The 27,411-nt window shown below is 40.5% G+C and overlaps 2 protein-coding genes across 4 annotated transcripts in view; one reads left to right on the top strand and one right to left on the bottom strand.

Annotated features, from left to right (window-relative positions):
• Positions 1 to 254: 254 nt before the first annotated feature.
• Positions 255 to 21,387, bottom strand: bcl6aa (BCL6A transcription repressor a). 2 transcript variants are annotated; one of them, XM_077607406.1, is made up of 9 exons: positions 21,233 to 21,387; positions 8,908 to 9,079; positions 8,579 to 8,800; positions 7,380 to 8,333; positions 4,923 to 5,101; positions 4,143 to 4,310; positions 3,927 to 4,057; positions 2,406 to 2,543; positions 255 to 2,285 (listed from the first exon to the last, which is right to left on the bottom strand). In XM_077607406.1, the coding sequence occupies exons 1-9, from the start codon at positions 21,258 to 21,260 to the stop codon at positions 2,142 to 2,144; spliced, it is 2,136 nt and encodes a 711-aa protein (XP_077463532.1). In that variant the 5' UTR covers positions 21,261 to 21,387; the 3' UTR covers positions 255 to 2,141. The 2 variants fall into 2 exon arrangements, with proteins under 2 accessions (XP_077463532.1, XP_077463531.1); XM_077607405.1 differs by lacking the exon at positions 21,233 to 21,387 and adding an exon at positions 10,487 to 10,530.
• Positions 21,254 to 27,411, top strand: part of lpp (LIM domain containing preferred translocation partner in lipoma) — a 147,445-nt gene continuing 141,287 nt past the window's right edge. The window contains exon 1 of one of the 2 annotated variants that reach the window (XM_077607419.1): positions 21,254 to 21,304. In XM_077607419.1, the coding sequence (XP_077463545.1) occupies positions 21,269 to 21,304 (36 nt within the window). In that variant the 5' untranslated portion in view covers positions 21,254 to 21,268. The remainder of the gene's footprint in view (positions 21,305 to 27,411) is intronic. The other variant, XM_077607417.1, reaches the window with a different exon arrangement.

Genomic DNA, 27,411 nt, shown 5'->3' on the forward strand with positions numbered 1-27,411 from the left:
TATTGAACAAAAGTAACAGTCTTAAATTTAATCTTTTTTTAATGTTCTAAGCCCCCCCAAAAACAAATAATTACATGAAAAAAACACTCCCACTGTATAATCTATTGAATAATGGGTTGCCAGATTCCCATTCTGGCAACCCCCGTCAATTTAACCATACAAAAAAACTCAAATTAATGAATTCCTCAGATCTAACCCCACTTTCTAAAAAAGAAAAAAAAACTGAAGTATTTAAACATAAATCCAGTCCTTAATACATAGAAAGCAAATACCTTTATTTTACATTCATACATCAAAGGACAATGTACAATAGTTTTTCAATTCAGTTAGAAAATCCCAATCCAAAAAGATTTACAGTGACACATTTTGCATGTTTTTTTTTTCCAAGGTAGGTGACAAGCATTGAAAAATAAACACCCACATTCATAAACACACACACACAGACGGGGGGAGTCGAGGGTGGGTGGGCGTACCTTTTAACAGCTGACTTGCGTTGCCGTGGAGAAAAAGGCACATTGAATCCACAGTGTTTATGTACAAAGTGATAACGACACAACTGTACGTCGGGAGCGATAACGAGGATCAAGAAAACTGTAAACCTTCACTTATGAAAAACCAAAAAAAGCAACAACAACCAAAAAAAGAGAAGAAAAACACCTAAAAATACATCAAAAATTGAAGTCAACATCGAAGAAAAATTGGCTCCGCCCGCAGAGAACAATTTATAAATACACAATAATGTCAGAATATTTATAATCGTACCTCTCGAATGAGTGGCTCATGCATAAGCAGTTGTTGAACAATTATATTTTTTTTCCATTTTTTAAATTTTTTTTACTCTTTACAACGGTGCTCAAAAATGTAAAGACAACTCCCATTATTTTTAAAATATATCTAACCACCCATCAGTCAATTTTTCCAGAAAAGTAATTTCTCTGATATAAAATACTGTATTTTTTCTAATCATCTCCTTAAAAAATTGCCTTTTATTTTACATTCCGTTTTTCGACAAAATAAAGCTTTATACGCGTACTTCCGAAGCTTGGCGAAACATACGTACGTAGATATTTATTATATAGATCTGTACGCATAGAAACCATAAAGTGACTCTACGTTCACATGTAGTGGAAACCCGTTTTTTTTGTCGTTTGTTACCGTAACGCCGTCTTTTTTTGATTTGTCAGGACAGTGTGGGACTAGCGTCTTAAATGATTGTACACATTTAAAGCGATTAGGAATCAATATGGCCACGCTTTGTACCATTTTTCACCCTGGTGGACATTTCAGGTACTGCTACTAATGGTTTAAAATTGAAACAAACTCAAAATTGGGAGATCTCCACGCGCTAAAAAATGAATGGCAAAGTGCAATAAAGTTAATATTTTTGGCTTGGTAAGATCTAATGGGTACAATTTAAAGAAATTGCAGATTAAAGTGCAATTTTTTTGTCTTGGGGCAAAAAAAATAGACTTTTTTGAGTGCTACGGCGTTCTAAAGAAATTAGCGTTCTAATGTTTTGGCAATAAAAAGTTGGCGAGTTTTAAGAAATAACGTGCTTTAAATGGAATAGACTTACAATGAAGTAATTTAGTATTAATAATTAAAAGAAATGTAAAAAAAAAAGTTTTGGTTCTGTGTCAGCCAGTATTGTAAACCAAAATAGTACAAAAAAAATAAAATTAAAAAAACTACCTTATGTGAAGATATGTAAAAATTTGAAGCGTTCACTGACCCCCCCAAAAATTGGAAAAGTGACTTTTTTTAAACTTAATCACATCTGAATAATGCAATACAATATTTGGCCTATGTGGAGATCAATCAAATGTGCAAATCTGAACACGCTCTAAAAAATAAACAAAAAAATTCCCGCCCCCAAAAACGCATCCAATACCCACCATTTTACTTTAAGTTTTCAATTAAAACAGTACCTTCAACAATTGTGCATTCAACTTCCAAACACGGTCTCACCTCCAAGACCACCATTTTTAAAGCGCGTGGCAACCGTCGGCTCAAATCGGAATAGAATCAAATTTATGACAACACTTTTTTTAGCGCAACGAACCTTGTGGCGCTCATTTTTTTGGGGATGATTGTAACGTAGCTTTGTGGGGCTCAATCTGTCCACCTTGGCCTTGTCCATTTCAGCAAACCTTGGTGAGGTCCGTGGGCATAGCGTCGGTGGAAACGCGGTACTGGATTTTGGTGTTAGTGATGGCGCCGTGTTTTTGCCGCAGGTGTAGACGCAGCTGACTCTTGTGGCGGAAGTGCAGGTTGCATTTCTCACACTAAAAGGTCCAAAAAGAGTCAAAAAATTGACATTTTAAGGACAGTTTGTTTCAAAAGTTAGCTTCGGGCTAACGTATTTGCTAGGTTTGCGGTAGACGAGGACTATGACATGGACTTACGTGGTAGGGTTTCTCTCCCGTGTGGATGCGCAAGTGGCTCTTAAGGGTCTGCAGGTGGCGGAAACGCGTCCCGCAGATCTCGCAGGGGTACGGTTTTTCGCCGGTGTGGATCAGCACGTGGGCTCGGAGGTGGGCGACCTGTCGGATTACAGAGCGGAGCGAGTTAGCCGTGAAGAAAAACGATTAGCTATGGGAGGATGCTTAATGTGGGATGTGGCCTACTTCCTGTTCAATTTTCAGGGTTTCCAGCCGGGTTAAAACATCGACTGGGTTAAGGTCACAATATTTTAGAGTACAGGGAGTCCTTGGGGTGCTAGGTTCTCGACCTATCAGGTTTTGACTTGTGGAAATTGGGGTTACGTCGCTAGGAAGTAGAGCGAGTTTGAGTCCACGTCACCCGATTTTGGGAATTCCAATTTTTCGGATGAATTTATTACAAAACATTTGTTTCTTTTGACTATTATCCTTGTCCATCTTGATTATTTTGTTGTTTTGTAGATTTTATATATATAAATATATAAAAAAACACAATTTGGCGACTGTGACTGAGCGTTAGCATATTCTCCCGAGCTTGCGTGGGTTTTCTCTGGGTACTGCGGTTTCCTCCCACGTCCCAAAAACATGCAGCCAAGCTAATTGAACATTTGCCCCTGCCAAGTGCTTAGCGCATCTGCCTCACAGTTCTGGGGTCGTGAGTTTGATGCCAAATCGGTCTTTGCTTTTTGGAGTTTGCATGTTCTCTCTGGGCTTGTGTGGGTTTTCTCCGGGTACTCCAGTTTCCCCCCACGTCCCAAAAACATGCATGCTAGGCTAATTGGTTGAACACTCTAAGTCACATGTCTCAAAGTGGTGGCCCGGGGGCCAAATCTGGCCCACCGCATCATTTTGTGTGGCCCAAGAAAGTAAATGAAGAGTGCCGACTTTCTGTTTTAGGATCAAATTAAAATGAAGAGTTTAGATGTATATTACATTTCCTGATTTTCCCCCTTTTTAATCAATAATTGTCATTTTTAATCCATTTTTTTCAGTTTTTAGTTCAAAAATCATTTTGTAAAATCTAAAAATATATTTTTTAAAAAAAGCTAATATAAACATTGTTTTAGATCTATAAAAAACGAATATTCAGGGCTTTTAATCCAGTTCTTTTAATCCATTTATATAAAAAAATCTAAATATTATATTAAAATGGTCCAGCCCTCATGAAACCGAGTTGACGTTAACGCGGCCCGCGAACCAACCCGAGTCTGACACCCCTGCTCTAAGTTGCCCCTAGCCATGATTGTTTTTTGTCTCATTGCGCCCCCTGCGATTGGCCGGCCACCCATTCAGGGTGTCCCCCATAGTTAGCTAGGATAGGCTCCAGCACCTCCTGCAACCCTTGCGGTTCAGAAAATGAATGAATACAATTTTTCATTGGGGACATCCTTACTACTAAATAGTTTGTGACTCAAGGACTCCCTGGACTTGATTTTTTTGGATCTGGCAAAACGCTAATATAAATAATACAAATAAAAATGTCACCTGTACGAAGCGAGCGCCGCACGTCTCGCATTTGTATGGCTTCTCTCCTGAGTGGATGCGAGTGTGAGTCTTGAGGTTGGCTGGTCGGTTGAACTGAGCACCACAGATGTTGCAGCGATATGGCTTCTCGCCTGGAAACAGTTGCAGTTTTTTACTCCGTTTTCATTTTTCAGAGCCAATAGGGAAAGACAACGTGGGTGGGACACGGGGACGCACCTGTGTGGACCGTCTTGTGGCTGGCCAGGTTGCCCTTGTAGCGGAAAGCGGCTTGACAACGGTCGCACTTGTAGGGTTTGTCGCTGTGGACTTGGAGCGAGTGCTGCTTCAGAGCTTCCCCCTCGGAAAACTTGGAGTCGCATTCGTTGCAGAAGAAAGTGCCGTTTTCTGGTCGGGAAAAGAGGGCGGAGGCTTAGAAAATGGGCGGAGACGGGTACGGAGAAACGGGCGGCGTATGGACTTGATTTAAAAACGTTGGTGGATTCGCATCTGGCCCTGTTTGGTTTGGAGTAAATCCAAAATGGTGGTGGTGGTGGTGGTGTGCAGTTTTTGGGTCGGTGTGGATATAAATAGGTGAATTCTGTGGGGAGTGAACAGCCAATCAGAGAGGTGGTCTTGTTTTTTGCACTGTGGTTGAAACCTGATCTGAAATTGCATCTTTTGGATGGAGCAGGGCTCTTGTAGCCAGGGGCATTATGGGAAATGTAGTTCAGTTGTAATCAGATTCCGCAGTTAGAAGTACGTTGGCGGACATGAGTCAGGTTTTTTTTTAATGTGGCGCAATGAGGCGAAGGAATGTTGTGAACTGAAATTTATTAGGTGAATTTAGTTATGCAATCAAGTTCTCTATTGTTTATTTGGAAAAAGAAAAGCTTTGTATTTTTTTGTCTTTGAGCTTTTGCTGAAAATTAATCAAGCGCTAGAAAAACCCGATAGAATTGAAGTGACATTTTAGAGTAGCGTGGTAATCCTGTAAGAAGAAGTTTTAGGAGAACTTACCGCAACTGGAGTCGGAGTACTCGGAGTGCATTTCGGTTCCGTCCTCGCCAAGCCGCGACCGCGAAGGGCAGACCTCAGAGTGTTGCGGGGATTGGGCGCCACATGTTGAGCAGTTGAGGCGGTTCAGGAATCGCGAGGCGTGTTGACCCTCCACGTTCCGAAGGGAGACGTCCAGGGAACTTGTTAAAAGGAAAGTTGGAGTGTCAATCGATGCATTCAAGGAATTTCGGGAGTTTTCCTGAGCAGATACACTTGGACTTTCTGGTTTTTCCTGGGGTGTCGTACCCGTGCAAAAGTCAAAAAGGCGCCAGAAATCTTGGGCAATGGACCTTTTTCATTATTACAGAGGTATTTTTAGGTTATGGAAAGTGAAACTGTAACAACATCTTTTGTGTGAGATCCACTAACAGTTTGTTTATTTTTTTAGTACTTTTTGGAGGAATTTTTTTTTAAATTAATCCAGTAATTTGTTCATTGCGGTGTCAAAAATCCTCATTAGCAAGGAAAAAAAAGAGTTTAATTATTCCTCATAACTTTGACGATCACGTTAACTAAATCATAATCGTAAAAATATAAAATATACGCAGACATTCAATTGAATTTGAATTTACGTTAGATCATATGTGTCAAAGTGGCGGCCCGGGGGCCAAATCTGGCCCGCCGCATCATTTTGTGTGGACCGGGAAAGTCAATCATGAGTGCCGACTTTCTGTTTTAGAATCAAATTAAAATGGAGTATATATGTATATTAAATTTCCGGATTTTTCCCCTTTTAAATCAATTGTAATTTTTTAAATCAATTTTTTTCTGTTTTTAGTTCAAAAATCATTTTGTAAAATCTAAAAATATATTTAAAAAAAGCTAAAATAAACATTGTTTTAGATCTATTAAAAAAGTGAATATTCAGGGATTTTAATCCAGTTCTTATAATCCATTTATGAAAAAAAATCTAAATATTATATCTATAATGGTCCGATGTATATTAAATTTCCTGATTTTCCCCCTTTTAAATCAATCAGTCATTTTTTAATCCATTTTTTCTGTGTTTTTAGTTCAAAAATCATTTTGTAAAATCTGAATATATATATATATATATATATATATATATATATATATATATATATATATATATATAAAGCTAAAATAAACTTTGTTTTAGATCTATAAAAAACTGAATATTCAGGGCTTTTAATCTATTAATAAAAAAATATAAATATTATATCTAAAATCTAACCTTTGCATTCGATTATTAGAATCAGGACAAATCCCAAAACATCATTTAAAAAAAAAAATGCCTATGAAGAAATTTGTTGACTTTCTCGTTTCCACAATTCAAGCATTCAAAAGAAAACAACAAAAATTCAACTTCAAACTATTGGCAAACTTTTTCCACTATCATGGTTAACAATACAAAACAAAAAATGTGGATTGTCAGGATGAACAAGTCGGCAAAATTCCAAAAGCGGTTCAAGTATGAATTCTTTGCGGCTTTTCAACAAAATTCCTTCTGCTCCATTAAACAAATCACTGCAAATCCACGCAAGCAAAAAGACAGCTTATTTCCTAATGTTCCAGAATATATCAATAAACATTTGTCAGTCCAAAACGGCCCCCCAAAAAATAGAGGAAACAAAATTTATCTTTTTAAATCCCCTTAAATAAGCTTTTTTTTTTTACACCCGCAATTATTGAATACCATTAATCGGCAATGGAGTTTTACATCAGTGTTTCCCAACCTTTTTTGGTCTGCGGCACACTTTTTACAGTAAAAATAAATAAATCAAGGCACACCACTATCTTCTGAAAATCTTATTTTAAACCAATATCGCTTATATTAACATTAAAAAAGTCATTCTCATCAAACAGGACTTCAATAATCTCCCCCAAATTACTCCAAAATAAATTTTTTGACACCGATTTAACGTCAAAGTTGAACAGCCTTCAGTTCGACTGATATTAAAATAATAAATACAATTTTTTTTAACCTAGTTTTTGGCTTCCCTCCCAATTTTACACCAAAAACTAATTTTCACAGAGACAACTTTAAATCGACGCCCCGAAACCAAACAACTTCCGTTCCACATCCCATAAAAACCATAAAATGACTTAAATCTCATAATATTCCAATTTTTTTCCAATCTTACTTAACATTACGAGAAAAGCCGTTTTACCATCAACAAAAATTGAAGCCTAGAAAACCCAAAAACTTCCTTCCAGTTGCCTTTCCATCAAAAATAAGCCAACAAAATGCCTTTTAATCTCCTAATACTACCATTTGAATCTTGTTATAGTCCAATCTATGATTTCCTATTTCAATTCTAACCTCATAATAGTCCGATTTTAATCTCCTTAATATTGACATTTCGCTCTTGGATGACAACCTCGTATGATTTGTTGTAATTTCCCGGGAAAAACACCATTCGACCGGAACCGGATTCGACCGGAACGTTCTCTCACCTGCCGATGATGTTGTTAAGTCGACTGCTCTGCGGCATGGGGTGATCTTCCACGCTCACCCGCGTGCTTTGCGCCTCCGGGTTGTCGCCGTCCCTCGAGTGGGGGTACGTCTGCGGACCCCCGCGTTGCGGAGACCGCAACCCGGGGTCCCGCGGACCGGCCTCGTCCTCCCTCACGCTCTGATTCAACACGATAAACTTATACTTCTTCCAATTGCGAGCTTTGGGGTCCTGCGTCCCCGACGTTGACTGCGGCACCCCCGAAACCGCCTGCGAGAGCCCCGCGTTCTTGCTGCTGCTGGACTCGGTTGGCGAGTTGGGCTGGCAGTCCGACTTGAGGGGGCTTTGCGGGCTGCTCATCAGACTCTTGCGCCCTGGCGGGTAGTGGTGATGGATCGGTTCGCCCTCAGGGGGCGGGGCTTGCTCCTTGTCTTTGTGGTGGTGATGGTGGTGGTGGTCTAGGGTCAACGCGGGGTAGTTCCGTTTCCTCCCGTTGAGACCCACGGGTAAACCGAAACCCTCGTGGTTTTCCTTCTTGACCTCGTCTTCGCGACCCATTTCCCTGGGGGCGAAGTTGGCGGCGTGCAGGACGCCGGAGGAACCCACCGCCCGGGCGTACTCGGCCCGGCCGATGGCCGCCGCGTCGTGAGGGTGCTTGTGGGGGTGGATCCCGCTCCGCGACAGGTCGCCGAAAGCGTGTTTGGCGTCGGTCAGCTTGCACAGTGGGAAGGGGAACCCCGGCACGGGGAATTGACCGTACAGGTGGTAGTTGGCGGGGGTGCCCACGCCGTTGAACATGCCGGCGGCGCCGTACGTGGGGCGCGCGTCCCGGAAGGGGGCCACACGGTTGTGAAGAGCGTCCACCATGTCGTGGGGACGGTAGGCGTGGATGTCTTGGGGCATGACCAGGGGGCTTACCAGGAACTCGTCTCGGGGGAGCTTAACGGTTGGATCGCTGTGGGAGGAGAAACCATGTCAATGCCCCAAAAACTGAAGATTAAGACTGCCAGAAAATGAGGTCCTCAGGACTTAGGACTTGACGAAGACCTCAGAATCTTAACCACCACCCCTCTTAGGACACAAAACCTAGATTTGTTCCCATCCCTGCAGACCGTCTGGATCACAACCCCTACGTAGATAGTCCAGAGAAGTTGACTATGGTCTTGAACCCAAGCCACACATTGGGATTTTACCACCCACCTGGACTTGATGAAACGGTGGCAAGTGTCCACCACGTGGTCCATCTGCAGGTAGACCGCCGTGTTCATGATAGCCACGATCAGACTCTCCCTGAGCGCCAGTCTGGATGTGTACATGAAGTCCAGCAGGATGGCAAAACCCTCTGGGTCCACTTTGGGGTCCAGACTGATGGCATTCAGATTGCACTTGTGCGCATCGGTGAAGATGGTGTAAAATAGTCCGCTGTTTTTTTTTTTACACAGACAATAAAAACAGATCATTATAGTCATCTGGACCTTCAGTTTTTGGCCTCAGGTCACCAATGTCGTAGACCGTTTTCATATGCGTACCTGCAAGCCATGAGGACGGTCTTGTGTGCCCGGAACTGCTGCCGGCTGACCAGGATGGTCACGTCGGTGAGGATGTCCCGACTCCGTAGGCGGTTCAGGTTTAGCAGGACGTCGCTGGCGTGACGCGTGAACTGGATGCAGCTGTCGGTCAAGCAAGACATCCTGCTGACTTCTAGATCACGTAAAAAAAAAAGCACACAATTTAGTTATAAACCGCTTTTTTTCCTGGTGAAGTTCCGCGCCTAAGCCACAAGAGGGAGCCATTTGGTTAACTAAAACGCCCAGTTACGGAACATTAAATTTTGACACGCTGTTTTTTCTTTTTTTTTTACCCCCCTGCTCCTAAAACGCAGCTCTGAGGGAAATGCGGGTTGACAAGAAGAGGACAACAAATTATTTAAATGAATTACAATAAGGGGGCAGTGTGCATAGCGATGCGAGCGATTAGATTGCGCGTGGCTAAAAAAAAGTGCGTGATAGAATTATGCAGCATATAAACATTGTATTACAATAAAACAAAACAAAAAACGCAATCTTTTGACTTTAATTTCATCTTGTAAAAACGGTTTTATTACAAGCAAAAATATTTTCTTTAAAAAAAAACATGCACAAAATAAATTCAATTTTCCCCAAATAAATGCAACTTTAATTTTTTTTAGATGTCTGGAACAACAATAAAAATTATCTACAAAAATAAGTAAAAACACTAAGCCCTTTTGGAACCGAATAATTAAAATTTAACGGTTTTCAAAAGGGAGACACATGTCAAGTGATGTTCTGTCACGGGTTAATCATGAACTACATATTTGTCGTACATATCCCAACAACAATTTAACTACTTTACTTTACATTTTAACTACCTGGACTTTTTGCACTATTTTTTTTCATACGTGCACAACTCAAAACAAATGTAATAACAATGCTTTCAATCGATAGTGGAAAAAAAAACATGCAACGTGCAACCCCTACTTACGAAAAACGAAAAAAAAAGACAAGTTGACAACTCCACCGCGGAAACACGCACTCACACGCAACAACACCACATTACACAAATCCATTTTTTTGCACATTTATGCAACAATATCACGTTTAACCCATCGCGCATTCGACGTTCGAACCCAGCAAACACACGATAGAGTTCCCAAACAAAATATTTAAAAAAAAAATCTCAAATCAAAGTTAGTCCGGACTGACAACCAGGAGGGGGGCGGCTCCGGCCGCTGGCTGCAGCCGCCTAAGGCGCGCCACATCCCGGCTACAGCGACCGCGAAGCACCGGGGGTGGCTCCGGAGGAGGTGGAAGGGGAAAACGGAACGCTTTCGCCGAGAGAGGGATGGGGTGGAAAAGGGGAGGGGAGGACGGCGTGAAGACGCGTGCTGCTCGGTTGTCTGACAGCCGGAGCAGCCGCCACCTTCGCCGCTTCAAGTACGCACGCACGCAGACAAATTAACCCCCTAAAAATGTTGTCATTTAAGCGAGGCCATAAAGTGGCCGCTAAATGGTTACGAGGCGAGCTGGGAAGGAAGAGCAGAGGAGGGGAGTGATGATAGAATAAAAATGAATTTTTGGAAAAAATCACCTGGTAGCGCTTTCCTAGAAACTTCTTGCATCACCACTTCTAAGAAGCCCAGTTCTAAGAATCAGACCAGCTCAATTCTCGGAATTTGAGCCCGGGAACGTACCATCCTCTCCGTCCAGGGGGGGGAGAGGCTCTTAATCCCGCTTTGGGTTTTAACCACCATTTCATAACTTTTGTCAATAACAACCCTATCGGTATTAAATTCGAATATCCTCTCAATACTCAAGTTTTGCCCTCAAATGAGTTAAAATTGAATATTTTGTTGTAAAATTGTTAAAATGAGACGAGGGCGCTAGGTTGGACTCCCCCGCGAGGTTGGTTGAGGCCAAACTGAGTTGACGTCACGGGCTGTGAGCCACGCCTCCTTCGCGGAGCTTGGGAGAAGTGGATCCGAGTCGTTACGTGCTAGCGAAAGGGGCTGTTTAACGTCGGCCGAGCCGAGCCCGGGTCTAGCCGAACCGGCGTAGCCGTCGGGGGGGGTCGTGGACAGCAAATTTCAAGCTCCTACTTCGCTTTAGACGGTTAGTTTAGGCGAGCGCGTGTTGGTTTGGGGCTAACGGTTGCATGTTTTTGTGGTCGGCTTGGAGTGATGGACTTGTTGCTCGGGCGTCCGATTGTCAGCGAAGGCAACGCGAGCAACAAAGTTGGGAACATTTGTTTTGATTTGAATTGACGTGAAGATGTGATGAGATAGGACCATTTTTGAACAATATTTTTTTTGTCATATATGCATAGCTCATTTGTAAAATGCGTTTTTTTCTTGTGTTGAGTAAGATTTGTATTTTGTGTTTTATACTTGATCTAGTTTCATATTTTATTACACGTCTCTTTTTAATTTTTTGGTTATCATTAGTACGTGTCATCTTGTTTGATTTATTGCCTTCATTTTTATTCATGTTTTTTAAAAATCTAATTATGGAAGAATATTATAGAAAATATATTTGTTTGCCATTTCATTATAAATACATATTTGCACACAGTTACATATACCTTGCTGTTTTAATTCGTCTCATATTCACCTTTCATTGTATTTAAATTAAAAATACAAATTAATACATTACATTTTTGCCAACTTATTTACTAAACAATTTTCATTTTGTTTATTTTACCATGTTATTTTCTAACCTATTATTTATTTATTTATTCATATCTGCGTCCACTTTCCAAAGATCTTATCATGATTAAAAAATTAAATACATTTCATTTTGTGTAATACCAATACACATTTTTCATGGGTGTCATTTTATTACTCTATTCATATTTTTAAATAGTATTTCATTTTATCTTTTATTCTTTTTATTCAACATATTTTTCCATCTATTTTTTAAAAATGATTCTTGTCAATTTTTCGAAATCAGGATCAATAATCCTTTTTTATTCTTGTATTTTTAGCTTCTACTTAATATCCTTTAAGTTTTCTAGTAGTGTTAATATATTTAATAATGCATTTAAATGCATTTGTCTGGTTTATTTCACTGAATCATTTGAAACCATAAAGAAAAATCATTTTTAATAGTTTAGAATTTTACAATAGAGTCGTATAGATATATATTTTTAGAAGTTTTTGGGCCTACATATTTTTTTATGATTGTTGTTGCCCTTTAATTTCAACATGTTCTTTCTAATAAGCCAAAACACATTGAATTGTCTTAAAAGGGAGCAAAATGACAGAGCGGGACCACCGCATCAAATGGGTGGAGGACACGTCGTGCCGTTTCTCGCACGGTGACGCCCTTTATTACAAAAATGCCACCCGATGAAAACCCATCTGAACTTGGTGTAGTTTGGACGTAGAAAAGCGAAGCGCGGATTGACGCTTAATGACTCGGCCTGGAAAGTTTGCCGGTCGCCATCGAAGAGAAGGGACTCCCCACTTTTAGCAAAGAAACCACAAAAACATGGTGGCCTCGTTTTACAGTAATCCTTCGAATATCGCGGTTTCACTACATCACATTTTTTTCTGGGGGATTTATATTTTGTGTTATTTTTTTGTGTCTGACTCACAGTTCTGGGCTCGAGGGTTCGATTCCAGGTGGGTCCTCACTGTGTAGAGTGTGCATGCTCTCCCGGGCTTGCGTGGGTTTTCTCCGGGTACTCCGGTTTCCTCCCACATCCCAAAAACAAGCTCGCTAAGCTAACTATTGGCTAAATTGCCCCCAGCTATGATTGTTGTCTGTCTCCTTGTGGCCTGCGATTGGCTGGCCACCGATTCAGGGTGTTCAAAGTTAGCTGGGATGGGCTCCAGCACCCCGTACCACTTGGCGATCTAGTGGTTAGCGCGCTGTGGTTGTGGGTTCGATCCCGGGTCGGTCCTCACTATGTGGAGTTTGCATGTTCTCCCTGGGCTTGTGTAGGTTTTCTCTGGGTACTCCAGCTTCCTCCCACATCCCAAAAACATGCATGCTATGCTAATTGTATGCTAAATTGTTCCTAGTTCCGAGCAATTGGTCGTTTGTCTCCTTGTGGCCTGCGATTGGCTGGCCACCGATTCATGTTCTCCCTGGGCTTGTGTGGGTTTTCTTTGGGTACTCCAGCTTCCTCCCACATCCCAAAAAACAAGCATCCTTAGCTAACTGTATGCTAAATTGTTCCTAGTTCCGAGCGATTGGTCGTTTGTCTCCTTGTGGCCTGCGATTGGCTGGCCTCCGATTCATGTTCTCCCTGGGCTTGTGTGGGTTTTCTCCAGGTACTCCGGTTTCCTCCCATATCCCCAAAACATGCATGCTAGGCTAGCTGATTAAACACTGTAAATTGCTCCTAGCTATCTTTGTGCCCTGCGATTGGTTAGCCACCGGTTCAAGGTGTCCCCCCTGTAGTTACCTGGGATCAGCTCCAGCACCCCCCGCGACCCTTGTGAGGATAAGCAGTTCAGAAAATGAACAAATTAATGAACACTTGAAGTAAACTATAAAGCAAGTTGTATTTCTAATCCATTGTTTCTTTAAAAAAGGCCAATTCCCAATTTATTGACGTTATTTCCAATACAAATAATAATAATAACAACAAAAAAGCTATGTTTTAGCATGCAAATATTAATTTGACGTCAATCCTAAAAGTCCTTTGCTACATTTTGCACTTGAAAAAAATGATTTTATTTTGCTTGGACCTGACGGAACGGCTCGACGCTTCATTAAGCGTCCTGCTGACGCCACCCAAAAGAACGCCGCCTGCAGTTTTTAACCCTTTTTGCGGGCGTGACGCTCGCCGCTGTAATGCGTCTGACGTGGCGTTCCCCCCTCAAGGAACGCCGTCTGCGACCCCCCCCCCAAAAAAAATAAACACTGCAGGTGTAAACAAACCGCGAGGAAGACGGTCAACAAACAAAAAATAATAATAATTAAAAGTGCAAACAAAGAGCAGAGTCAACTTTATTTTGCTGACGCCAAATGCGGGTTATTCGCTCCGCATTTTCCGGACTATAAGCCGCAACATTTTTCGTCGCTTGGCTAGTGCGACTTATTTACGTTTTTTTAAAAGGCTATACTTATACAAAATGTTACCTTAACAGGTGATTATTTTGTTTTTTCAATGTATAATTTTGCACCTAAAATATTATAACTAATAATTATAACTTATACTCCAGTGCAACTCATATATGTTATGTTTTGTAGGCTGTAGTTATCTGAAAATATGTTATTATGTTACATTAATAGGTGATTATTTTGTCTTTTGTTCCCCATTTTGCAATTATTTTAATGTATATTGAAATTTAACTGTGGATAAGCGCTACCCAAAAGTAATTATTTAATTATTATTATTTTTTTGCCCCCTAATTGGCCATTTTTTTCAGCTACTGCAACTTATAATGTCTATTTTTTTCACTCTGAGTGTTTTTTTTAAGGCTATAGTTCTACAAAATGTTACCTTAACAGGTGATTATTTTGTTGTTTAATGTATAATTTTGCACCCAAAATATTATTACTAATAATTGTAATTTATACTCCAGTACAACTCATATTTGTTATGTTTTGTAGGCTATAGTTATACAAAAATATGTTATTATATTACATTAACAAGTGATTATTTTGTCTTTTGTTCCCTATTTTGCAATTACTTTCATGTATATTGAAATATAACTGTGGATAAGCCGTACCCAAAATTAATTATATATATTTTTTCCCCTTCAGTGGCCATTTTTTTCCGGCTAGTGCGACTTATATACATCTTATTTTTTTCAGTATGACTGACAACAGCTTTTTGTGTTGTTATTTTAAGTTATAGTTAACAAAAAACTGTTCATTAGTGACATTAATTTATTCCCTATTTTACAATGACTTTAATGTTTAATCAAGTATAACTGATAACCAAAATGATAGCATTTTATATAACTTACACAGTCCAACTCATATATTTTCTTCCTTTTCATTCTGCATTTTTTGGCTAGTGCAACTTCTACTCAGGTGCGTCTTATAGTCCGCAAAATACGCCACCACATTTTTTTGCCCCCAAATTTGGACCCAATTTTCCTAATTTTCAGCACCGCATCGCTTTTCCGGCCTCTGTCACTCAAACCACTACACAAACATACCGTCTAATTATATTGGACATCTATCGCCGTCAATGGCAGCCAATGAGGAGACTTTAAACAACAACAACAACAACAAATCCCAACTTTTCCACCCGATCGGCAAAAAAGTCGAGTCGACGTCATCCGCTCAGCGTAAAATTTAAAAAAATGGCGTCAAAAGTCCGGCCCCACTTTGTGATGGCGGGCGGGCGCGCGGTGGTGTCGTGGACGGCGTCGGGGCGACGAAAGCCCGAGGCCCGGAGGTTGCCTCACTTGCAAAGCGCTTCACTTTTGTCTGAGCTTTTCGCCGCAAAATTGTGCCGACTTGAGCGTTCATTGTCAGCAAAGACTTTTTTTCTTTTTTTTTTTGTTCGGAGCGGCATGATGCAACACGGCTGTAACACCCCAACACACACGGAGATGTTAGCGCTGTTAGCGCTGTTAGCGACATGGCTACTCCTCCTCCTCCTCCTCCTCCTCCTTTTCTTCTCTTTTCTTTTCTTATTGTTAACTTTTTTTTCCCCAGCGATGCCAAGACACAGATGTCCATAAACGCCGTTGTCATCGTGGTTATTGTTTGGGTGCACTTGGACAATCAATCGCTTTGGGGACATTTCCTTCATTTTGCAAACCGCTTATCAGGGGGTGCTGGAGCCTATCCCGGCTAACAAGGGACACCCTGAATTGAGTGTTGAGCTAGCTAGCCTAGCATGCGTGTTTTTGAGATGTGGGAGTAAACCGTAGTACCCGAAGAAAACCCACACAAGCCCGGCGAGATTATTTGTTAACTCCACACAGTGAGGACCCACCTGGGATCGAACCCTCGATCTCAGAACTGTGAGGCCGTCACGCTAAGCATTCTGCTGCCTGGTCGCGGGGGGTGCCGGAGCCTATTTCAGCTAAATACGGAGACCTGGGGAGGCGTTACACCTTGATAAATGATCAAGACTAATTTCTAACTATTGAAATGGTGCATTAAAAATCATTTTTTGACGTTTGCCTCTGCATAGTTGAAACTAACAATCACAGGGCACAAGGAGACAAACAGCCAATCACTCCTAGATTAAGACAATATAGCATGGAATTATCCTAGCATTCATGTTTTTGGGATGTGGGAGGAACCCGGAGTACCCGGAGAAAACCCACACAAGCCCAGTGAGAAATTCCACACAGTGAGAACCCACCTGGGATCGAACCCTCGACCTCAGAACTGTGAGGCCTATTTCAGCTAACTACGGGGTGACGGAACACCCTAATAAATGATCACGACTCGTACTAATTGAAATGGTGCATGAAAAATCATTTTTGGGATGGCTTGCCTCTGCATAGTTGAAACTAATAATCGCAGGGCACAAGGACAATATAGCATTGAGTTATCCTAGCATTCATGTTTTTGGGATGTGGGAAGACACCGAAGTACCCGGCGAATAGCCACGCGAGCCCTGGGAAGAACATGCAAACTCCACACAGCGAGGACCAACCCGGAATCGAACCCTCGACCCCATAACTCCGGGCCGGACGTATTAACCATTCGACATTTTCTTTTTGTTCTGCAAAACCTGTTTCACTAGCATAACTGTATTTATATAGTATAGTACTATATATATATATATATATATATATATATATATATATATATATATATATATATATATATATATATATATATATGTGTATTTTTTTGCAATATACTTCAGGATTATTTGTTATTTGCAGGTTCTAAAAAAAAAAAACATTTTTTTTTTTAGCTAATTAGAAATCTCTAAAAATGACATTTTTTTTCTGTCAGCTGCGCCGCTGCCAATCAAATGACGACTAATTACAAGTGAAAAATGATTTCTCTGTCTCATTTTTATTGTGTCAGTTTACCGGCGCTGAAATTCCCCGATGCCACATGAAAGCATCTCCCTTTGCCCGCAGGCGGCCCACATTATGTTTTCATTTTTTATTTCATTTTTTTTTCTTCCAAAAAGATGCGTACGTGCAGGTACGACTTTAAATCCAACTTTTTTACCCACACTAATTCCAAGACTATTGTATTGCTTTTCAATCATCATCGGTCATGCTGAGGTCAAAACGCGGGTGTGTTTTGGTTGTTTTTTAAAATTTATTATTTATTTTTTTGTGCCCTTTTTGGCCCCGATTGCCATTTTCGGGAAATCAAAGCATGTGGAATCAAGACTTTTGGCGTCAGGGTCGTAAAATCGGAATTTTTACCGCCTGCGGAAGGAATCTCCGACATTCGGAAATTGAGCAATCGCTTCTCGATTCTCGGCGGGTTGGGATTCAAACCCCGCCCACTTTTCGCAACCTTCACGTAGACCAAAGATGTCAGACCTAGGTTTTATGTGGGCCGGACCATTTTAGATATAATATTTAGATATTTTTTTTTATAACTGGATTACAAGCCCTGAATATTCCGTTTTTTATAGATCTAAAACAATGTTTATTTTAGCTTTTTTTAAATATATTTTTAGATTTTACAAAATGCGCTTTGAACTAAAACCACAAAAGAAATAAAAATGGATTAAAAAATGACAATGATTGATTTAAAAGGGGGAAAATCAGGAAATGTAATATACATCTATACTCTTCATTTGAATTTGATCCTAAAACAGAAAGTCGGCACTCATCATTTACTTTCCCGGGCCGCACAAAATGATGCGGCGGGCCAGATTTGGCCCCCGGGCCGCCACCTTGACACATGTGACTTAGACAGAAAAAAAACAAAATTAACGTCAATACTTAAGACAATAACAGAAGCCGCCATGTTTTTTTGTAGTTTTTAACCTAATTTAACACAGTCATTCATTATTTTGAACCGCTTTATCCTCACTAGGGGTGCCGGATCCTATCCCAGCTGCCTTCGGGCACCCTGAATTGGTGTCCGGCCAATCGCAGGGCACAATGAGACAAACAAACAATCATAGCTAGGGGCAATTTAGCCAATAGTTAGCCTAGCGTGCTTGTTTTTGGGATGTGGGAGGAAACCGGAGTACCCGGAGAAAACCCACACAGGCCCGGGGAGAGCATGCAAACTCCACACAGTGAGGACCCACCTGGAATCGAACCCTCAAACCCAGAACTGTGAGGCCCACGCAAAAAAATTACCAAAAAAATCCCCCAGAAATCAAAAACGTGATGTCGTGAAACCGCAATATTTGAGGGATTACTGTAAAATGAGGCGGCCATGTTTTTGTTTCATATCTCGGAATAATTTAGCATCCAATTAGCCTAGCATGCATGTCTTTATAATGCGGGATGAAACCCACGCAAGTAAACATGCAAATTCCACACGGATGGACTGACCTGGATTTGAACCCAGAACCCGAGAACTGCGAGGCCGACACGCTAACCACTCATCACCGTGCCACCCAATATCAGTCATCTTCCAATAAAAAAAAGAAAACAAATGACAAAAAATGGACCCTCATAGACAAATTAATGAAAATTTAAGAATTTAGTCATAATAACGATAATAATCGTTAATGCCAGTGCACTGGATTCGAACCCAGAATCCCAGAACTGCGAGGCTGATGCGCCAACCACTCACCCACCGTGCCACTCAATATAAGTCATATTTTAATAAAAAAAAGAAAAAATGACAAAAAATGAACCCTCATAGACAAATTAATGAAAATTTAAGAATTTAGTCATACTAACGATAATAATCGTCAATGGCAGCGCAGACGCTATTCTCCTTAAAAATGTTGCTATTTACCCTTTTATTACAATGACGTCTTTTTAAAGTGATATATCTAACCTCTCCAAATACGAAATATCACATTTAAAAAATGAAAAACGAAAAAATTAATTCAATACCACAGTCAATTACAATTTGAATTAAGATAATCACTCCATATCAGAAATTAATTTCCCTCATTGCAAATGAACCAAAATGCCAATAATCCCCAGAATATGAAAAAAAAAATCTGTAACATGTTTTATTACAATCCGCCAAAAGATGACATCTTGTCCTCATTACCGTAACGACGTATTGTCCCCGCAAAAGGTATTAAGGTAAAGCACTTTGTTATTTTTCAATCCCACAAAGCGGGATTAATCGAGCAGATCAAGTCAATCCCGCCGAAACGGAGATGATGGGAACATATGTCGGCTCGGCTCGGCTCGGCTCGCCGTGATGAAACCATGGCGGCGTCCGATCCATTTGAGTAAATGACGGATCGTTTACCGCCGCCTCGGATTGGACGCCGGTGGTCGAGAGTGATCGCAATTACGTTAAAGTACTTTTTAGGAATAGAATAAGTCGTTTTTGTTATGAAAAGGGATTTTCATCACTCTCATTTGATTATTGGATGACACTTGTGCAGATGTTGATGCAAAAATTGGGATTTTTTTTTTAAATTTGACTCACTGGCAACCAATGACGGCGCAAGACGTCCAAATGGGTTGGACGTCTAAAGCCGTCAATGGCATGTAATGAGTTTAATACTATGGATAAAATAATCTACTTGGTGTATCAATGTTTATATTCATTTTAATTGAATTTATTTAGTAGTTTTGATAAACATTGTATTATTTTATCATGTTTTAAAATGATAAGTAAAAAAGGGAAAATATAACAAATGTTCAATTCTATTAATTTTAATTTAAAAAATATAATAAATGTTCAATTCTTTTTATTTTAACTTAAAAAAAGAAAAATATAATAAATGTTAAATTCTAGGAAAATATAACAAATGTTCAATTCTATTAATTTTAATTTAGAAAAATAAAAATAAAATAAATGTTCAATTCTATTCATTTTAACTTAAAAAAGGGAAAATATAATAAGTGTTAAATTCTATTCATTTTGATTTAAAAAAATAAAAATAAAATAAATGTTCAATTCTATTCATTTTAACCTAAAAAAAAGAAAAATATAATAATTCAATTCTATTCATTTTAATTTCATTCATTTAGTTTTATGAACTTTGTATAATTTATCAATGTTTAATGATTAAAAAATAGTCATTTTAAATGTCAAAATATATTATGAATACAGTCATATTTTTTAAGTTAGTATTGAAATATTTTTAAAAAGCATATAATATTAAACTTATAAATAAAAAAAGAAAAATATAATAAACAATAAGCAGTGTTCAATTCTAATCATTTTAATTTAAAAAAAGAAAAATATAATGAATGTTAAATTCTATTCATTTTAATTTCATTCATTTAGTTTTACGAACGTTGTATAATTGATTAATGTTTAATTATTTTTGAAAAATGAAAACAAAATAGTCATATTTTAAATGTAAAAATAGATTATGAATACATTCATATTTTTTAAGTTAGTATTGAAATATTTTTTTAAAGTATATCATAATAAATTATAGATATAAAAAAAGAAATATATAATAACAAAGAATTGGTGTTCAATTCTATTCACTTTAATTTCATTCATTTAGTTTTACGAACTTTGTATAATTTATGTGTAATGATTAAAAGACAATATGTCATATTTTAAATGTAAAAGTATATTATGAATACATTCATAATTTTAAGTCAGTATTGAAATATTTTTTTAAAGTATATAATAAATAGTCATATTTTAAATATAAAAATATATTATGAAAACATTCATAATTTTAAGTCAGTATTGAAATATTTTTTTTAGGGTAAATAATAATTGCTAATATTAATTATTATAAATGACAAAAAACAGCCACTCGTCAAAGGTATAATAATACCAAATTTTGACTGTAATGACCCTGATATAGTAAATATTAATTTATATCCCTTTAATATCATATTATATGACATGACATATTTCTTTTATTACCAATATTTTGCTTGTACAAGATGACATTGCATATTTACTACATTGCATTTTACCATGTATTAATACTAACCAATTGATTTAGTCTTTAAGTCTCATTAGCTAGCCAGCTAGCTAGTTTCTCAGTCATTTTCAAATAACTAGCTAAAATTAACTAATCCATCATATCAACAATTGATAAAATTTGGTTGTATTAGTTCTTAAAATCATAATTAGCTAGCAAGAAACCACTAACAACATGTAGAAGAAATCAAACAAACCAACATACTTGGTCAACCTACTAGTTACCAGTAGCTTGCCGCTAATCTGCCGGGTAATCTTTTCATCGGTTAGTTGGGTAGTCAAACTAACTACCAATCTAACGACCGAATTTAACCACATGTCTGTTTACCTGTTCATTGCTAACTAACCAACTAACTCACCAACTATTTTCTTCCCTCAGAAATGGATAAATCACCTTTTTTCCTCTGGAGAGAGTGAGGCATGCTGGGAAATGGAGTCTTTCAACGGCAGCCACTTCAACCTGAAGGTAAGAATTTCGTTTCGATTTCTCTCGGAAAAAAACAATTTCGGCGTCCTCCTGTTACCCAAAATCGTCCGAATCTGAAGCGCTCGCCGGCGCGGCTTTTCCGTGAATGTTACAAGTGGGCGATTTTTTTGGGGGGGGGGGAGGGGCATAACAGAGATTAAAGTAATCCCACTTGTTCTACATATAATTCATTGGAAAGAAGAAGTCCCCAATCCCATTAGGATAGGACGTTAGAGGCTAGCTGCGCCTTTTAGCACGGCGAGCCGGGCCGCGTCCAGAGATGACGAGCCATCTGCCGCGGAGACGCATTGTTTGATAAACACTGCCTTTATACGACAAATATTTGAGTGCATTAATCGAGCTAAGCTCGGCTCAATGCGGGGAAGCAGATATTGCTCTTTATGACTATTCCGAAGCGGGGGAGGGGAGGGGAGCGGAGGACACGGGACGGAGGGCTACCGTGTCCTTACGTCACGCCAGATGTCACTTCTTCGACCTGGGGAGGCCACGCCCACTCAAATGGGTTTCCAATTCAATTTGGGGAAGGAAGAAAGCGACCTATTTTGGAGAGTCGACGGGCTAGTTCAAACAACCGATGGCTCGGGAGCCACATGTGGCTCTTTTGGTGAGTGCGTATGGTTCACAAGCCATATGTGGCTCTTTTAATGGCTCTTTTGGTGAGTGTGTGTGGTTCACAGGCCATGTAGCTCTTTTGATGGCTCTTCTGGTGAGTGCGTACGGTTCACGAGCCATAGATGGCTCTTTTGGTGAGTGCGTATGGTTCACGGGCCATATGTGGCTCTTTTAATGGCTCTTTTGGTGAGTGCGTATGGTTCACGAGCCATAGATGGCTCTTTTGGTGAGTGCGAATGGTAACGGGCCATATGTGGCTCTTTTGGTGAGTGCGTGCATATGGTTCACGAGCCATATTGGCTCTTTTGATGGCTCTTTTGGTGAGTGCGTGCATATGGTTCATGAGCCATATGTGGCTCTTTTGATGGCTCTTTTGGTGAGTGCGTATGGCTAACGAGCCAAATGTGGCTCTTTAATGACTCTTTTGCTGAGTGTGTATGGCTCACGAGCCATATGTGGCTCTTTTAATGGCTCAAGAGCCATATGTGGCTTTTTTGATGGCTCTTTTGGTGAGTGCGTATGGTTCACGGGCCATATGTGGCTCTTTTGATGAGTGCGTTGGCTCTCGAGCCATAGATGGCTCGTTTCGTGAGTGCATATGGCTCACGAGCCATATGTGGCTCTTTTGATGACTCTTTTGGTGAGTGCGTATGGCTCATGAGCCATATTTGGCTCTTTTGATGCTCTTTTGGTGAGTGCGTATGGTTCACGAGCCATATGTGGCTCTTTTGGGGAGTGTTTGTGGCTCTTTTGATGCGTTCGTAAAGCTCAGAGGTCAAATATCAATTTATATTAATGTCAAGCCCTGGGATTGGTTAGGGGTCCTCCAGGACCGGAGTTGCGCAGCCCAGATCTAACCGAACGACGAATTAAAAAAAACGAACTCACAGAACAGGTCTTCTGATTGGTCGTTACATTTGCTACTTTGTAAATATTGTTTGTTCATTCCCTAATCAATTGACCAACCCAAATTATCTCAAATAATCTCGACCCAAGCGAAGACGTGGCGGACATTAGAGAGAACGCCGCTGCCGGCGTCCAACCCGGGATAATCGGAGGGATGAGTGGACTCATATGGGGCCAATCCCGCTTTAAGCCAAATTAGTCCAACACATTTCCATGGTGGCGGGAAGATTCACCGTCAGAATCCCTGGTCATCCCGGGATAAACCTGCCGGATTAAAACCTTTACCCGCGTTTGGGACGCTAACGACGGGTCGGCGGAAAACGAGCTCTACAAATTCCGAAAAATCGGAATTTAACCGATTTGAGGTTCCCCGGCGTCGGAAAAAAACGGGAAATCCCAAACGTTTCCTCCGTTTTTCTACGGGAAAACGTCACCTTTACCCGCGGCTTTTCCACGCGCCGCAACCGAAAGAGCGTGTATCGCGACCCACCCCCGCCCACCGCGCGTACGCCGTTTGAGGCTTACGCGAATGACCTTAATCATCAGGCGGGATATTTGCCTTTTTATTGGCCGAGTGCTTCGGCGCCACTGGAGGGCATTAAAAAAAAATAAAAAATTAAAAAAACAAGCGGAAGGGCAAGGTCGGTGGTGCCGGAGTAATCCATATCATCCCGTTACTGGGGGCGCTAGCTCGTTAGCATTAGTTTTGATGACGGCGGGATTAGGCTGTCATTTGATGTCGTTTAAAAAGGACAAAAGGAGGATTTTTTTTTTCAAAGAACGGTCAATTTTGGAGACATGAGGTCAGGGAAGACTCGTGGGTTTTAGTGCACCAGCAGGGGGCGCCGTCATGTGCGTGAGGATTAAATCTCGATGAAATTTTGTCTATAAACTTGTAAATTGTCTCATTTTCTGAACTGCTTTATCCTCATTAGGGTCGTGGGGGGTGCTGGACCCTACCCCAGCTGACTCCAGGCCAGAGGCAGGGGACACCCTGAATCGGTGGCCTAGCCAATCACAGCCCACATGGAGACAAACAACCAATCAATCGGAGCTAGGGCCAAGTTAGCATTCAATTAGCCTAGCATGCATGTTTTGGGGATGTGGGAGGAAACCGGAGTACCCAGAGAAAATCCATGCAAGCCCTTGAAGCACACACAAATTAGGGGTTCGAACCCACGAGCCCAGAACTATGAGGCCGACGCACTAACCACTCGACCACCGAACCGCCTACTTCGGTTTAGACAGAAATAACGAATGTTCATTCACCACTCGCGGTCAATACAAAATGGACGTCCATCACCGTCAATGACCGCCAAATAGATCAAAATGCAAGGTTCTGATTGGCCATCTCGCATTCCAGGGGGCGTGGCCCAAAACGGGTTAATTCCGGCGAAAGGAGATGACGGAAGCGATGTTTTTTGGCGGGGAACGGCGAGAAAAACAAGCCTTTTATAGCAGGCGGGAAAACAACAAGCACGTCTGGGACGCGCATACGCCGCCTTCATTAAGAGCGGAGATAGCGCAGATTAGTCTGCGAGCACAGCGGCCACGTTAGCGGGCCGGTCACGCCCAATCAGGAGCCGACAAAAGTAGCGAGCGGGCAGGAGGAGTGACGAAGACGACGACGACGAAGAAAAAAAAACGGAAAAAAGAAAAACAACAATGTCCCAAAGCCACTCATCAAACAAGTCGGCGTCTTGATGGAGACCCCAGATTGCGCTAATGAATTCTAATTCTTGTGTTTGAGCATGTAAATCAGAAAATCCCCGCCCGGAGCCGCCGCGTGAGCTAAACGCGTTTGCCGGAGCGTCACGGCCAAAAAACCTTCAAAGCGCTCGCCGTTTTGCCGTTTTGCCGTCGTTACCCCCGAAATTGCTTGTTGGGGAAAAAATAAAAATAAAAACATTCCGCTGGAGAGATTTTTGGAGGGTTTGTCATGTTTTGGCGGGAAAAAGTTGACTTTTTGGGGGTAATGCCATTTTTTTTATATGTGCGACACGGTGGGTAAGTGGTTGGCCCGTCGGCCTCGCAGGTTTGGGGTCGAGGGTTCGATCCCAGTTGGGGTCCTCACTGTGTGGAGTTTGTGCTTTCCCAGGATTTGCCGCATCCCAAAAACATGCATGCTAGGCTAATTCGATGCTAACTTGTCCCAAGCCCCAGTGACCGAGTGGTTCAGGCGTGTGTTGGCCTCACAGTTCTGGGGTCGAGGGTTCAAAACCAGGTGGGTCCTCACTGTGTGGACTTTGCATGTTCTCCCCACGCTCGTGTGGGGTTTTCCCGGGTACTCTGGTTTCCTCCCACATCCCCAAAAGATGCATGCTAGGCTAGGTTAGCTGGTTGAACAATCTAAATCTCCCCTAGCTATGATTGGTTGTTTTTTCTCATTGTGCCCTGCGATTGGCTGGCTACCGATTCAGTGTGTTGTCCCCCCGCCTTAGTTGGGATAGGCTCCAGCACCCCATGCGACCCTTGTGAGGATAAGCAATTCAGAAAATGAATGAATGAGTGGAAGAGTAAACCAAGATAAGAATCATTTTGTCAAGAATGATAATTTTAAAGAATGCCAAACAAGATATGTATCCCAAAATACACCAGTGTCAAAGTGGCGGCCTGGGGGCCAAATCTGGCCAACCGCATCATTTTGTGCGGCCCGAGAAAGTAAATGATGAGTGCCGACTTTCTGTTTTAGGATCAAATTAAAATGAAGAGTATAGATGTGTATTATATTTCCTGATTTCCCCCTTTTTAAATCAATAATTGCAATTTTTAATCTTTTTTTATATTGTTTTTAGGTCAAAAAGCATTTTGTAAAATCTAAAAATAAATATATAATTTTGGGGGGTTTTCCACTTTAATATTGAATATAATTTTAAAAAATGTTTCCATTTGAAATGAAAAACAAATGATTAAAATACATTTTCCCTTACTAAAAAAAGCTCAAATATTTTTTTTATCCATAGAAAACTGAATATTTAGGGCTTTTAATCCAATTCTTTTAATCCGATTCAAATTAAAATATAATAAAGTATAGATGTATATTAAATTTCCTGATTTTCCCCCTTTTAAATCAATAATTGTCATTTTTTAATCCATTTTTCTGTGTTTTTAGTTCAAAAATCATTTTGTAAAATCTAAAAATATATTTAAAAAAAGCTAAAATAAACATTGTTTTAGATCTATAAAAAACGGAATATTCAGGGATTTTAATCCAGTTCTTTTAATCAATTTATTTTAAAAAATCAAAATATTATATCTAAACTGGTCCGGCCCACATGAAATCGAGTGGATGTTATTGTGATTCATTCATTTGGATTCCTAGTAACTGTTGAGCAAGTTTCACTACAGTTTGAATTGCAAGCGTTGACAGACAGGAAGTGAGGAGGCCGCTAGCGTCATCCGTCTTTGTGGTTTGAGCGGACGCCATGGCGACCCGCGAGCAGAACAGGATTTCCGACTCGGAACGAATAGAAACGTCAAGTTGTTCGTCAAAGACAAACTCACTCGCTCAAACGCACTTTGTTATCCGAATTTGAGTGATTTATTTTTGGCGGCCTCACAGTTGTGGGGTCGAGGGTTCGAACCCAGGTCTGTCCTCACTGTGTGGGGGTTTGCATGGTCTCCCCTGGTCTTGCGTGGGGTTTCTCCAGGTACTCTGGTTTCCTCCCACATCCCCAAAACATGCATGCTAGGCTAATATGCTAATGCTAAATTATTCCTAGGTATAAATGTTTAAATGTTAAAAATATTGGGCAGCCCGGTGGAGCAGTGGTTAGCGGGTCGGCCACACAGTTTGGGGGTTTTGGGTTCGATCTCAGGTGGGTCCTCACTGCGTGGAGTTTGCATGTTCTCCCCGGGCATGCGTGGTTTTTTTTCCGGATACTCCAGTTTCCTTCTACATCCCCAAAACATGCATGCTAAGCTAATTGGATGCTAAATTGTCCCTGGCCATGAGTGTGATTGGTTGTTATTCTTGCAATTCTACTGTTTTTTCATTCAAAATCCTCTCCTTTGACCATCGTCGGTTTCAACTATGCAGAGGCAAGCCGTCACCGAAAATGATTTTTATTTCACCATTTCAATATTTTAGATCAGTGTGAGTCTTGATGATTTATTTTTGAGGGTGTTAAAACTGAAGTGCGCGGGGGTGCCGTTTTGAAACACAGTTGACAGGGAAGCTCACCAAAAACATTAATTTTAAGTATTATTATTTTGCCAAGCCTCTTTTTACAGCAAATGTATGATAAATTATAATAACGTTCGCATAACCAATTACAGTGGTACCTCGACCTACAATCAGCTCTACCTACGACATGCTCGAGGTACGATGAAAATTTCGATCGAATAATTCGCCCGAGACACGATGAAAATTTCGAGATGCGACCAAGCCAGGTGGCCATGACATGAGAGGCTGTTTATCATTGTAGCGCACTTTTTTGCCACATCTCTTTCGTGTATAACAGATATCTACGAGCACTGAACGATTTATTCAGACGAGTTTCGTTGTGTGTGCGCACACAACAGCCAATAATGGCCAGAGCACTTTCACTGAGCGTATAAGAGTTTGT

This window comes from Stigmatopora argus, chromosome 8 (genome assembly GCF_051989625.1).
Source record: "Stigmatopora argus isolate UIUO_Sarg chromosome 8, RoL_Sarg_1.0, whole genome shotgun sequence".
Classification (NCBI taxonomy): Eukaryota; Metazoa; Chordata; class Actinopteri; order Syngnathiformes; family Syngnathidae; genus Stigmatopora; species Stigmatopora argus.

Bases quoted from the DNA above. Each gene is read 5' to 3' on its own strand.
- bcl6aa (XM_077607405.1), bottom strand. From the start codon at position 10,517: ATGCAAGAAGTTTCTAGGAAAGCGCTACCAG. The intron at 8,334-8,578 runs GTGGGTGGTAAA...CTCCTCCCACAG, and splicing joins CACCGTTTCATCAAGTCCAG to CGATCCAACCGTTAAGCTCC. The intron at 4,311-4,922 runs GTAAGTTCTCCT...TTTCCCGACCAG, and splicing joins GTACTCCGACTCCAGTTGCG to AAAACGGCACTTTCTTCTGC.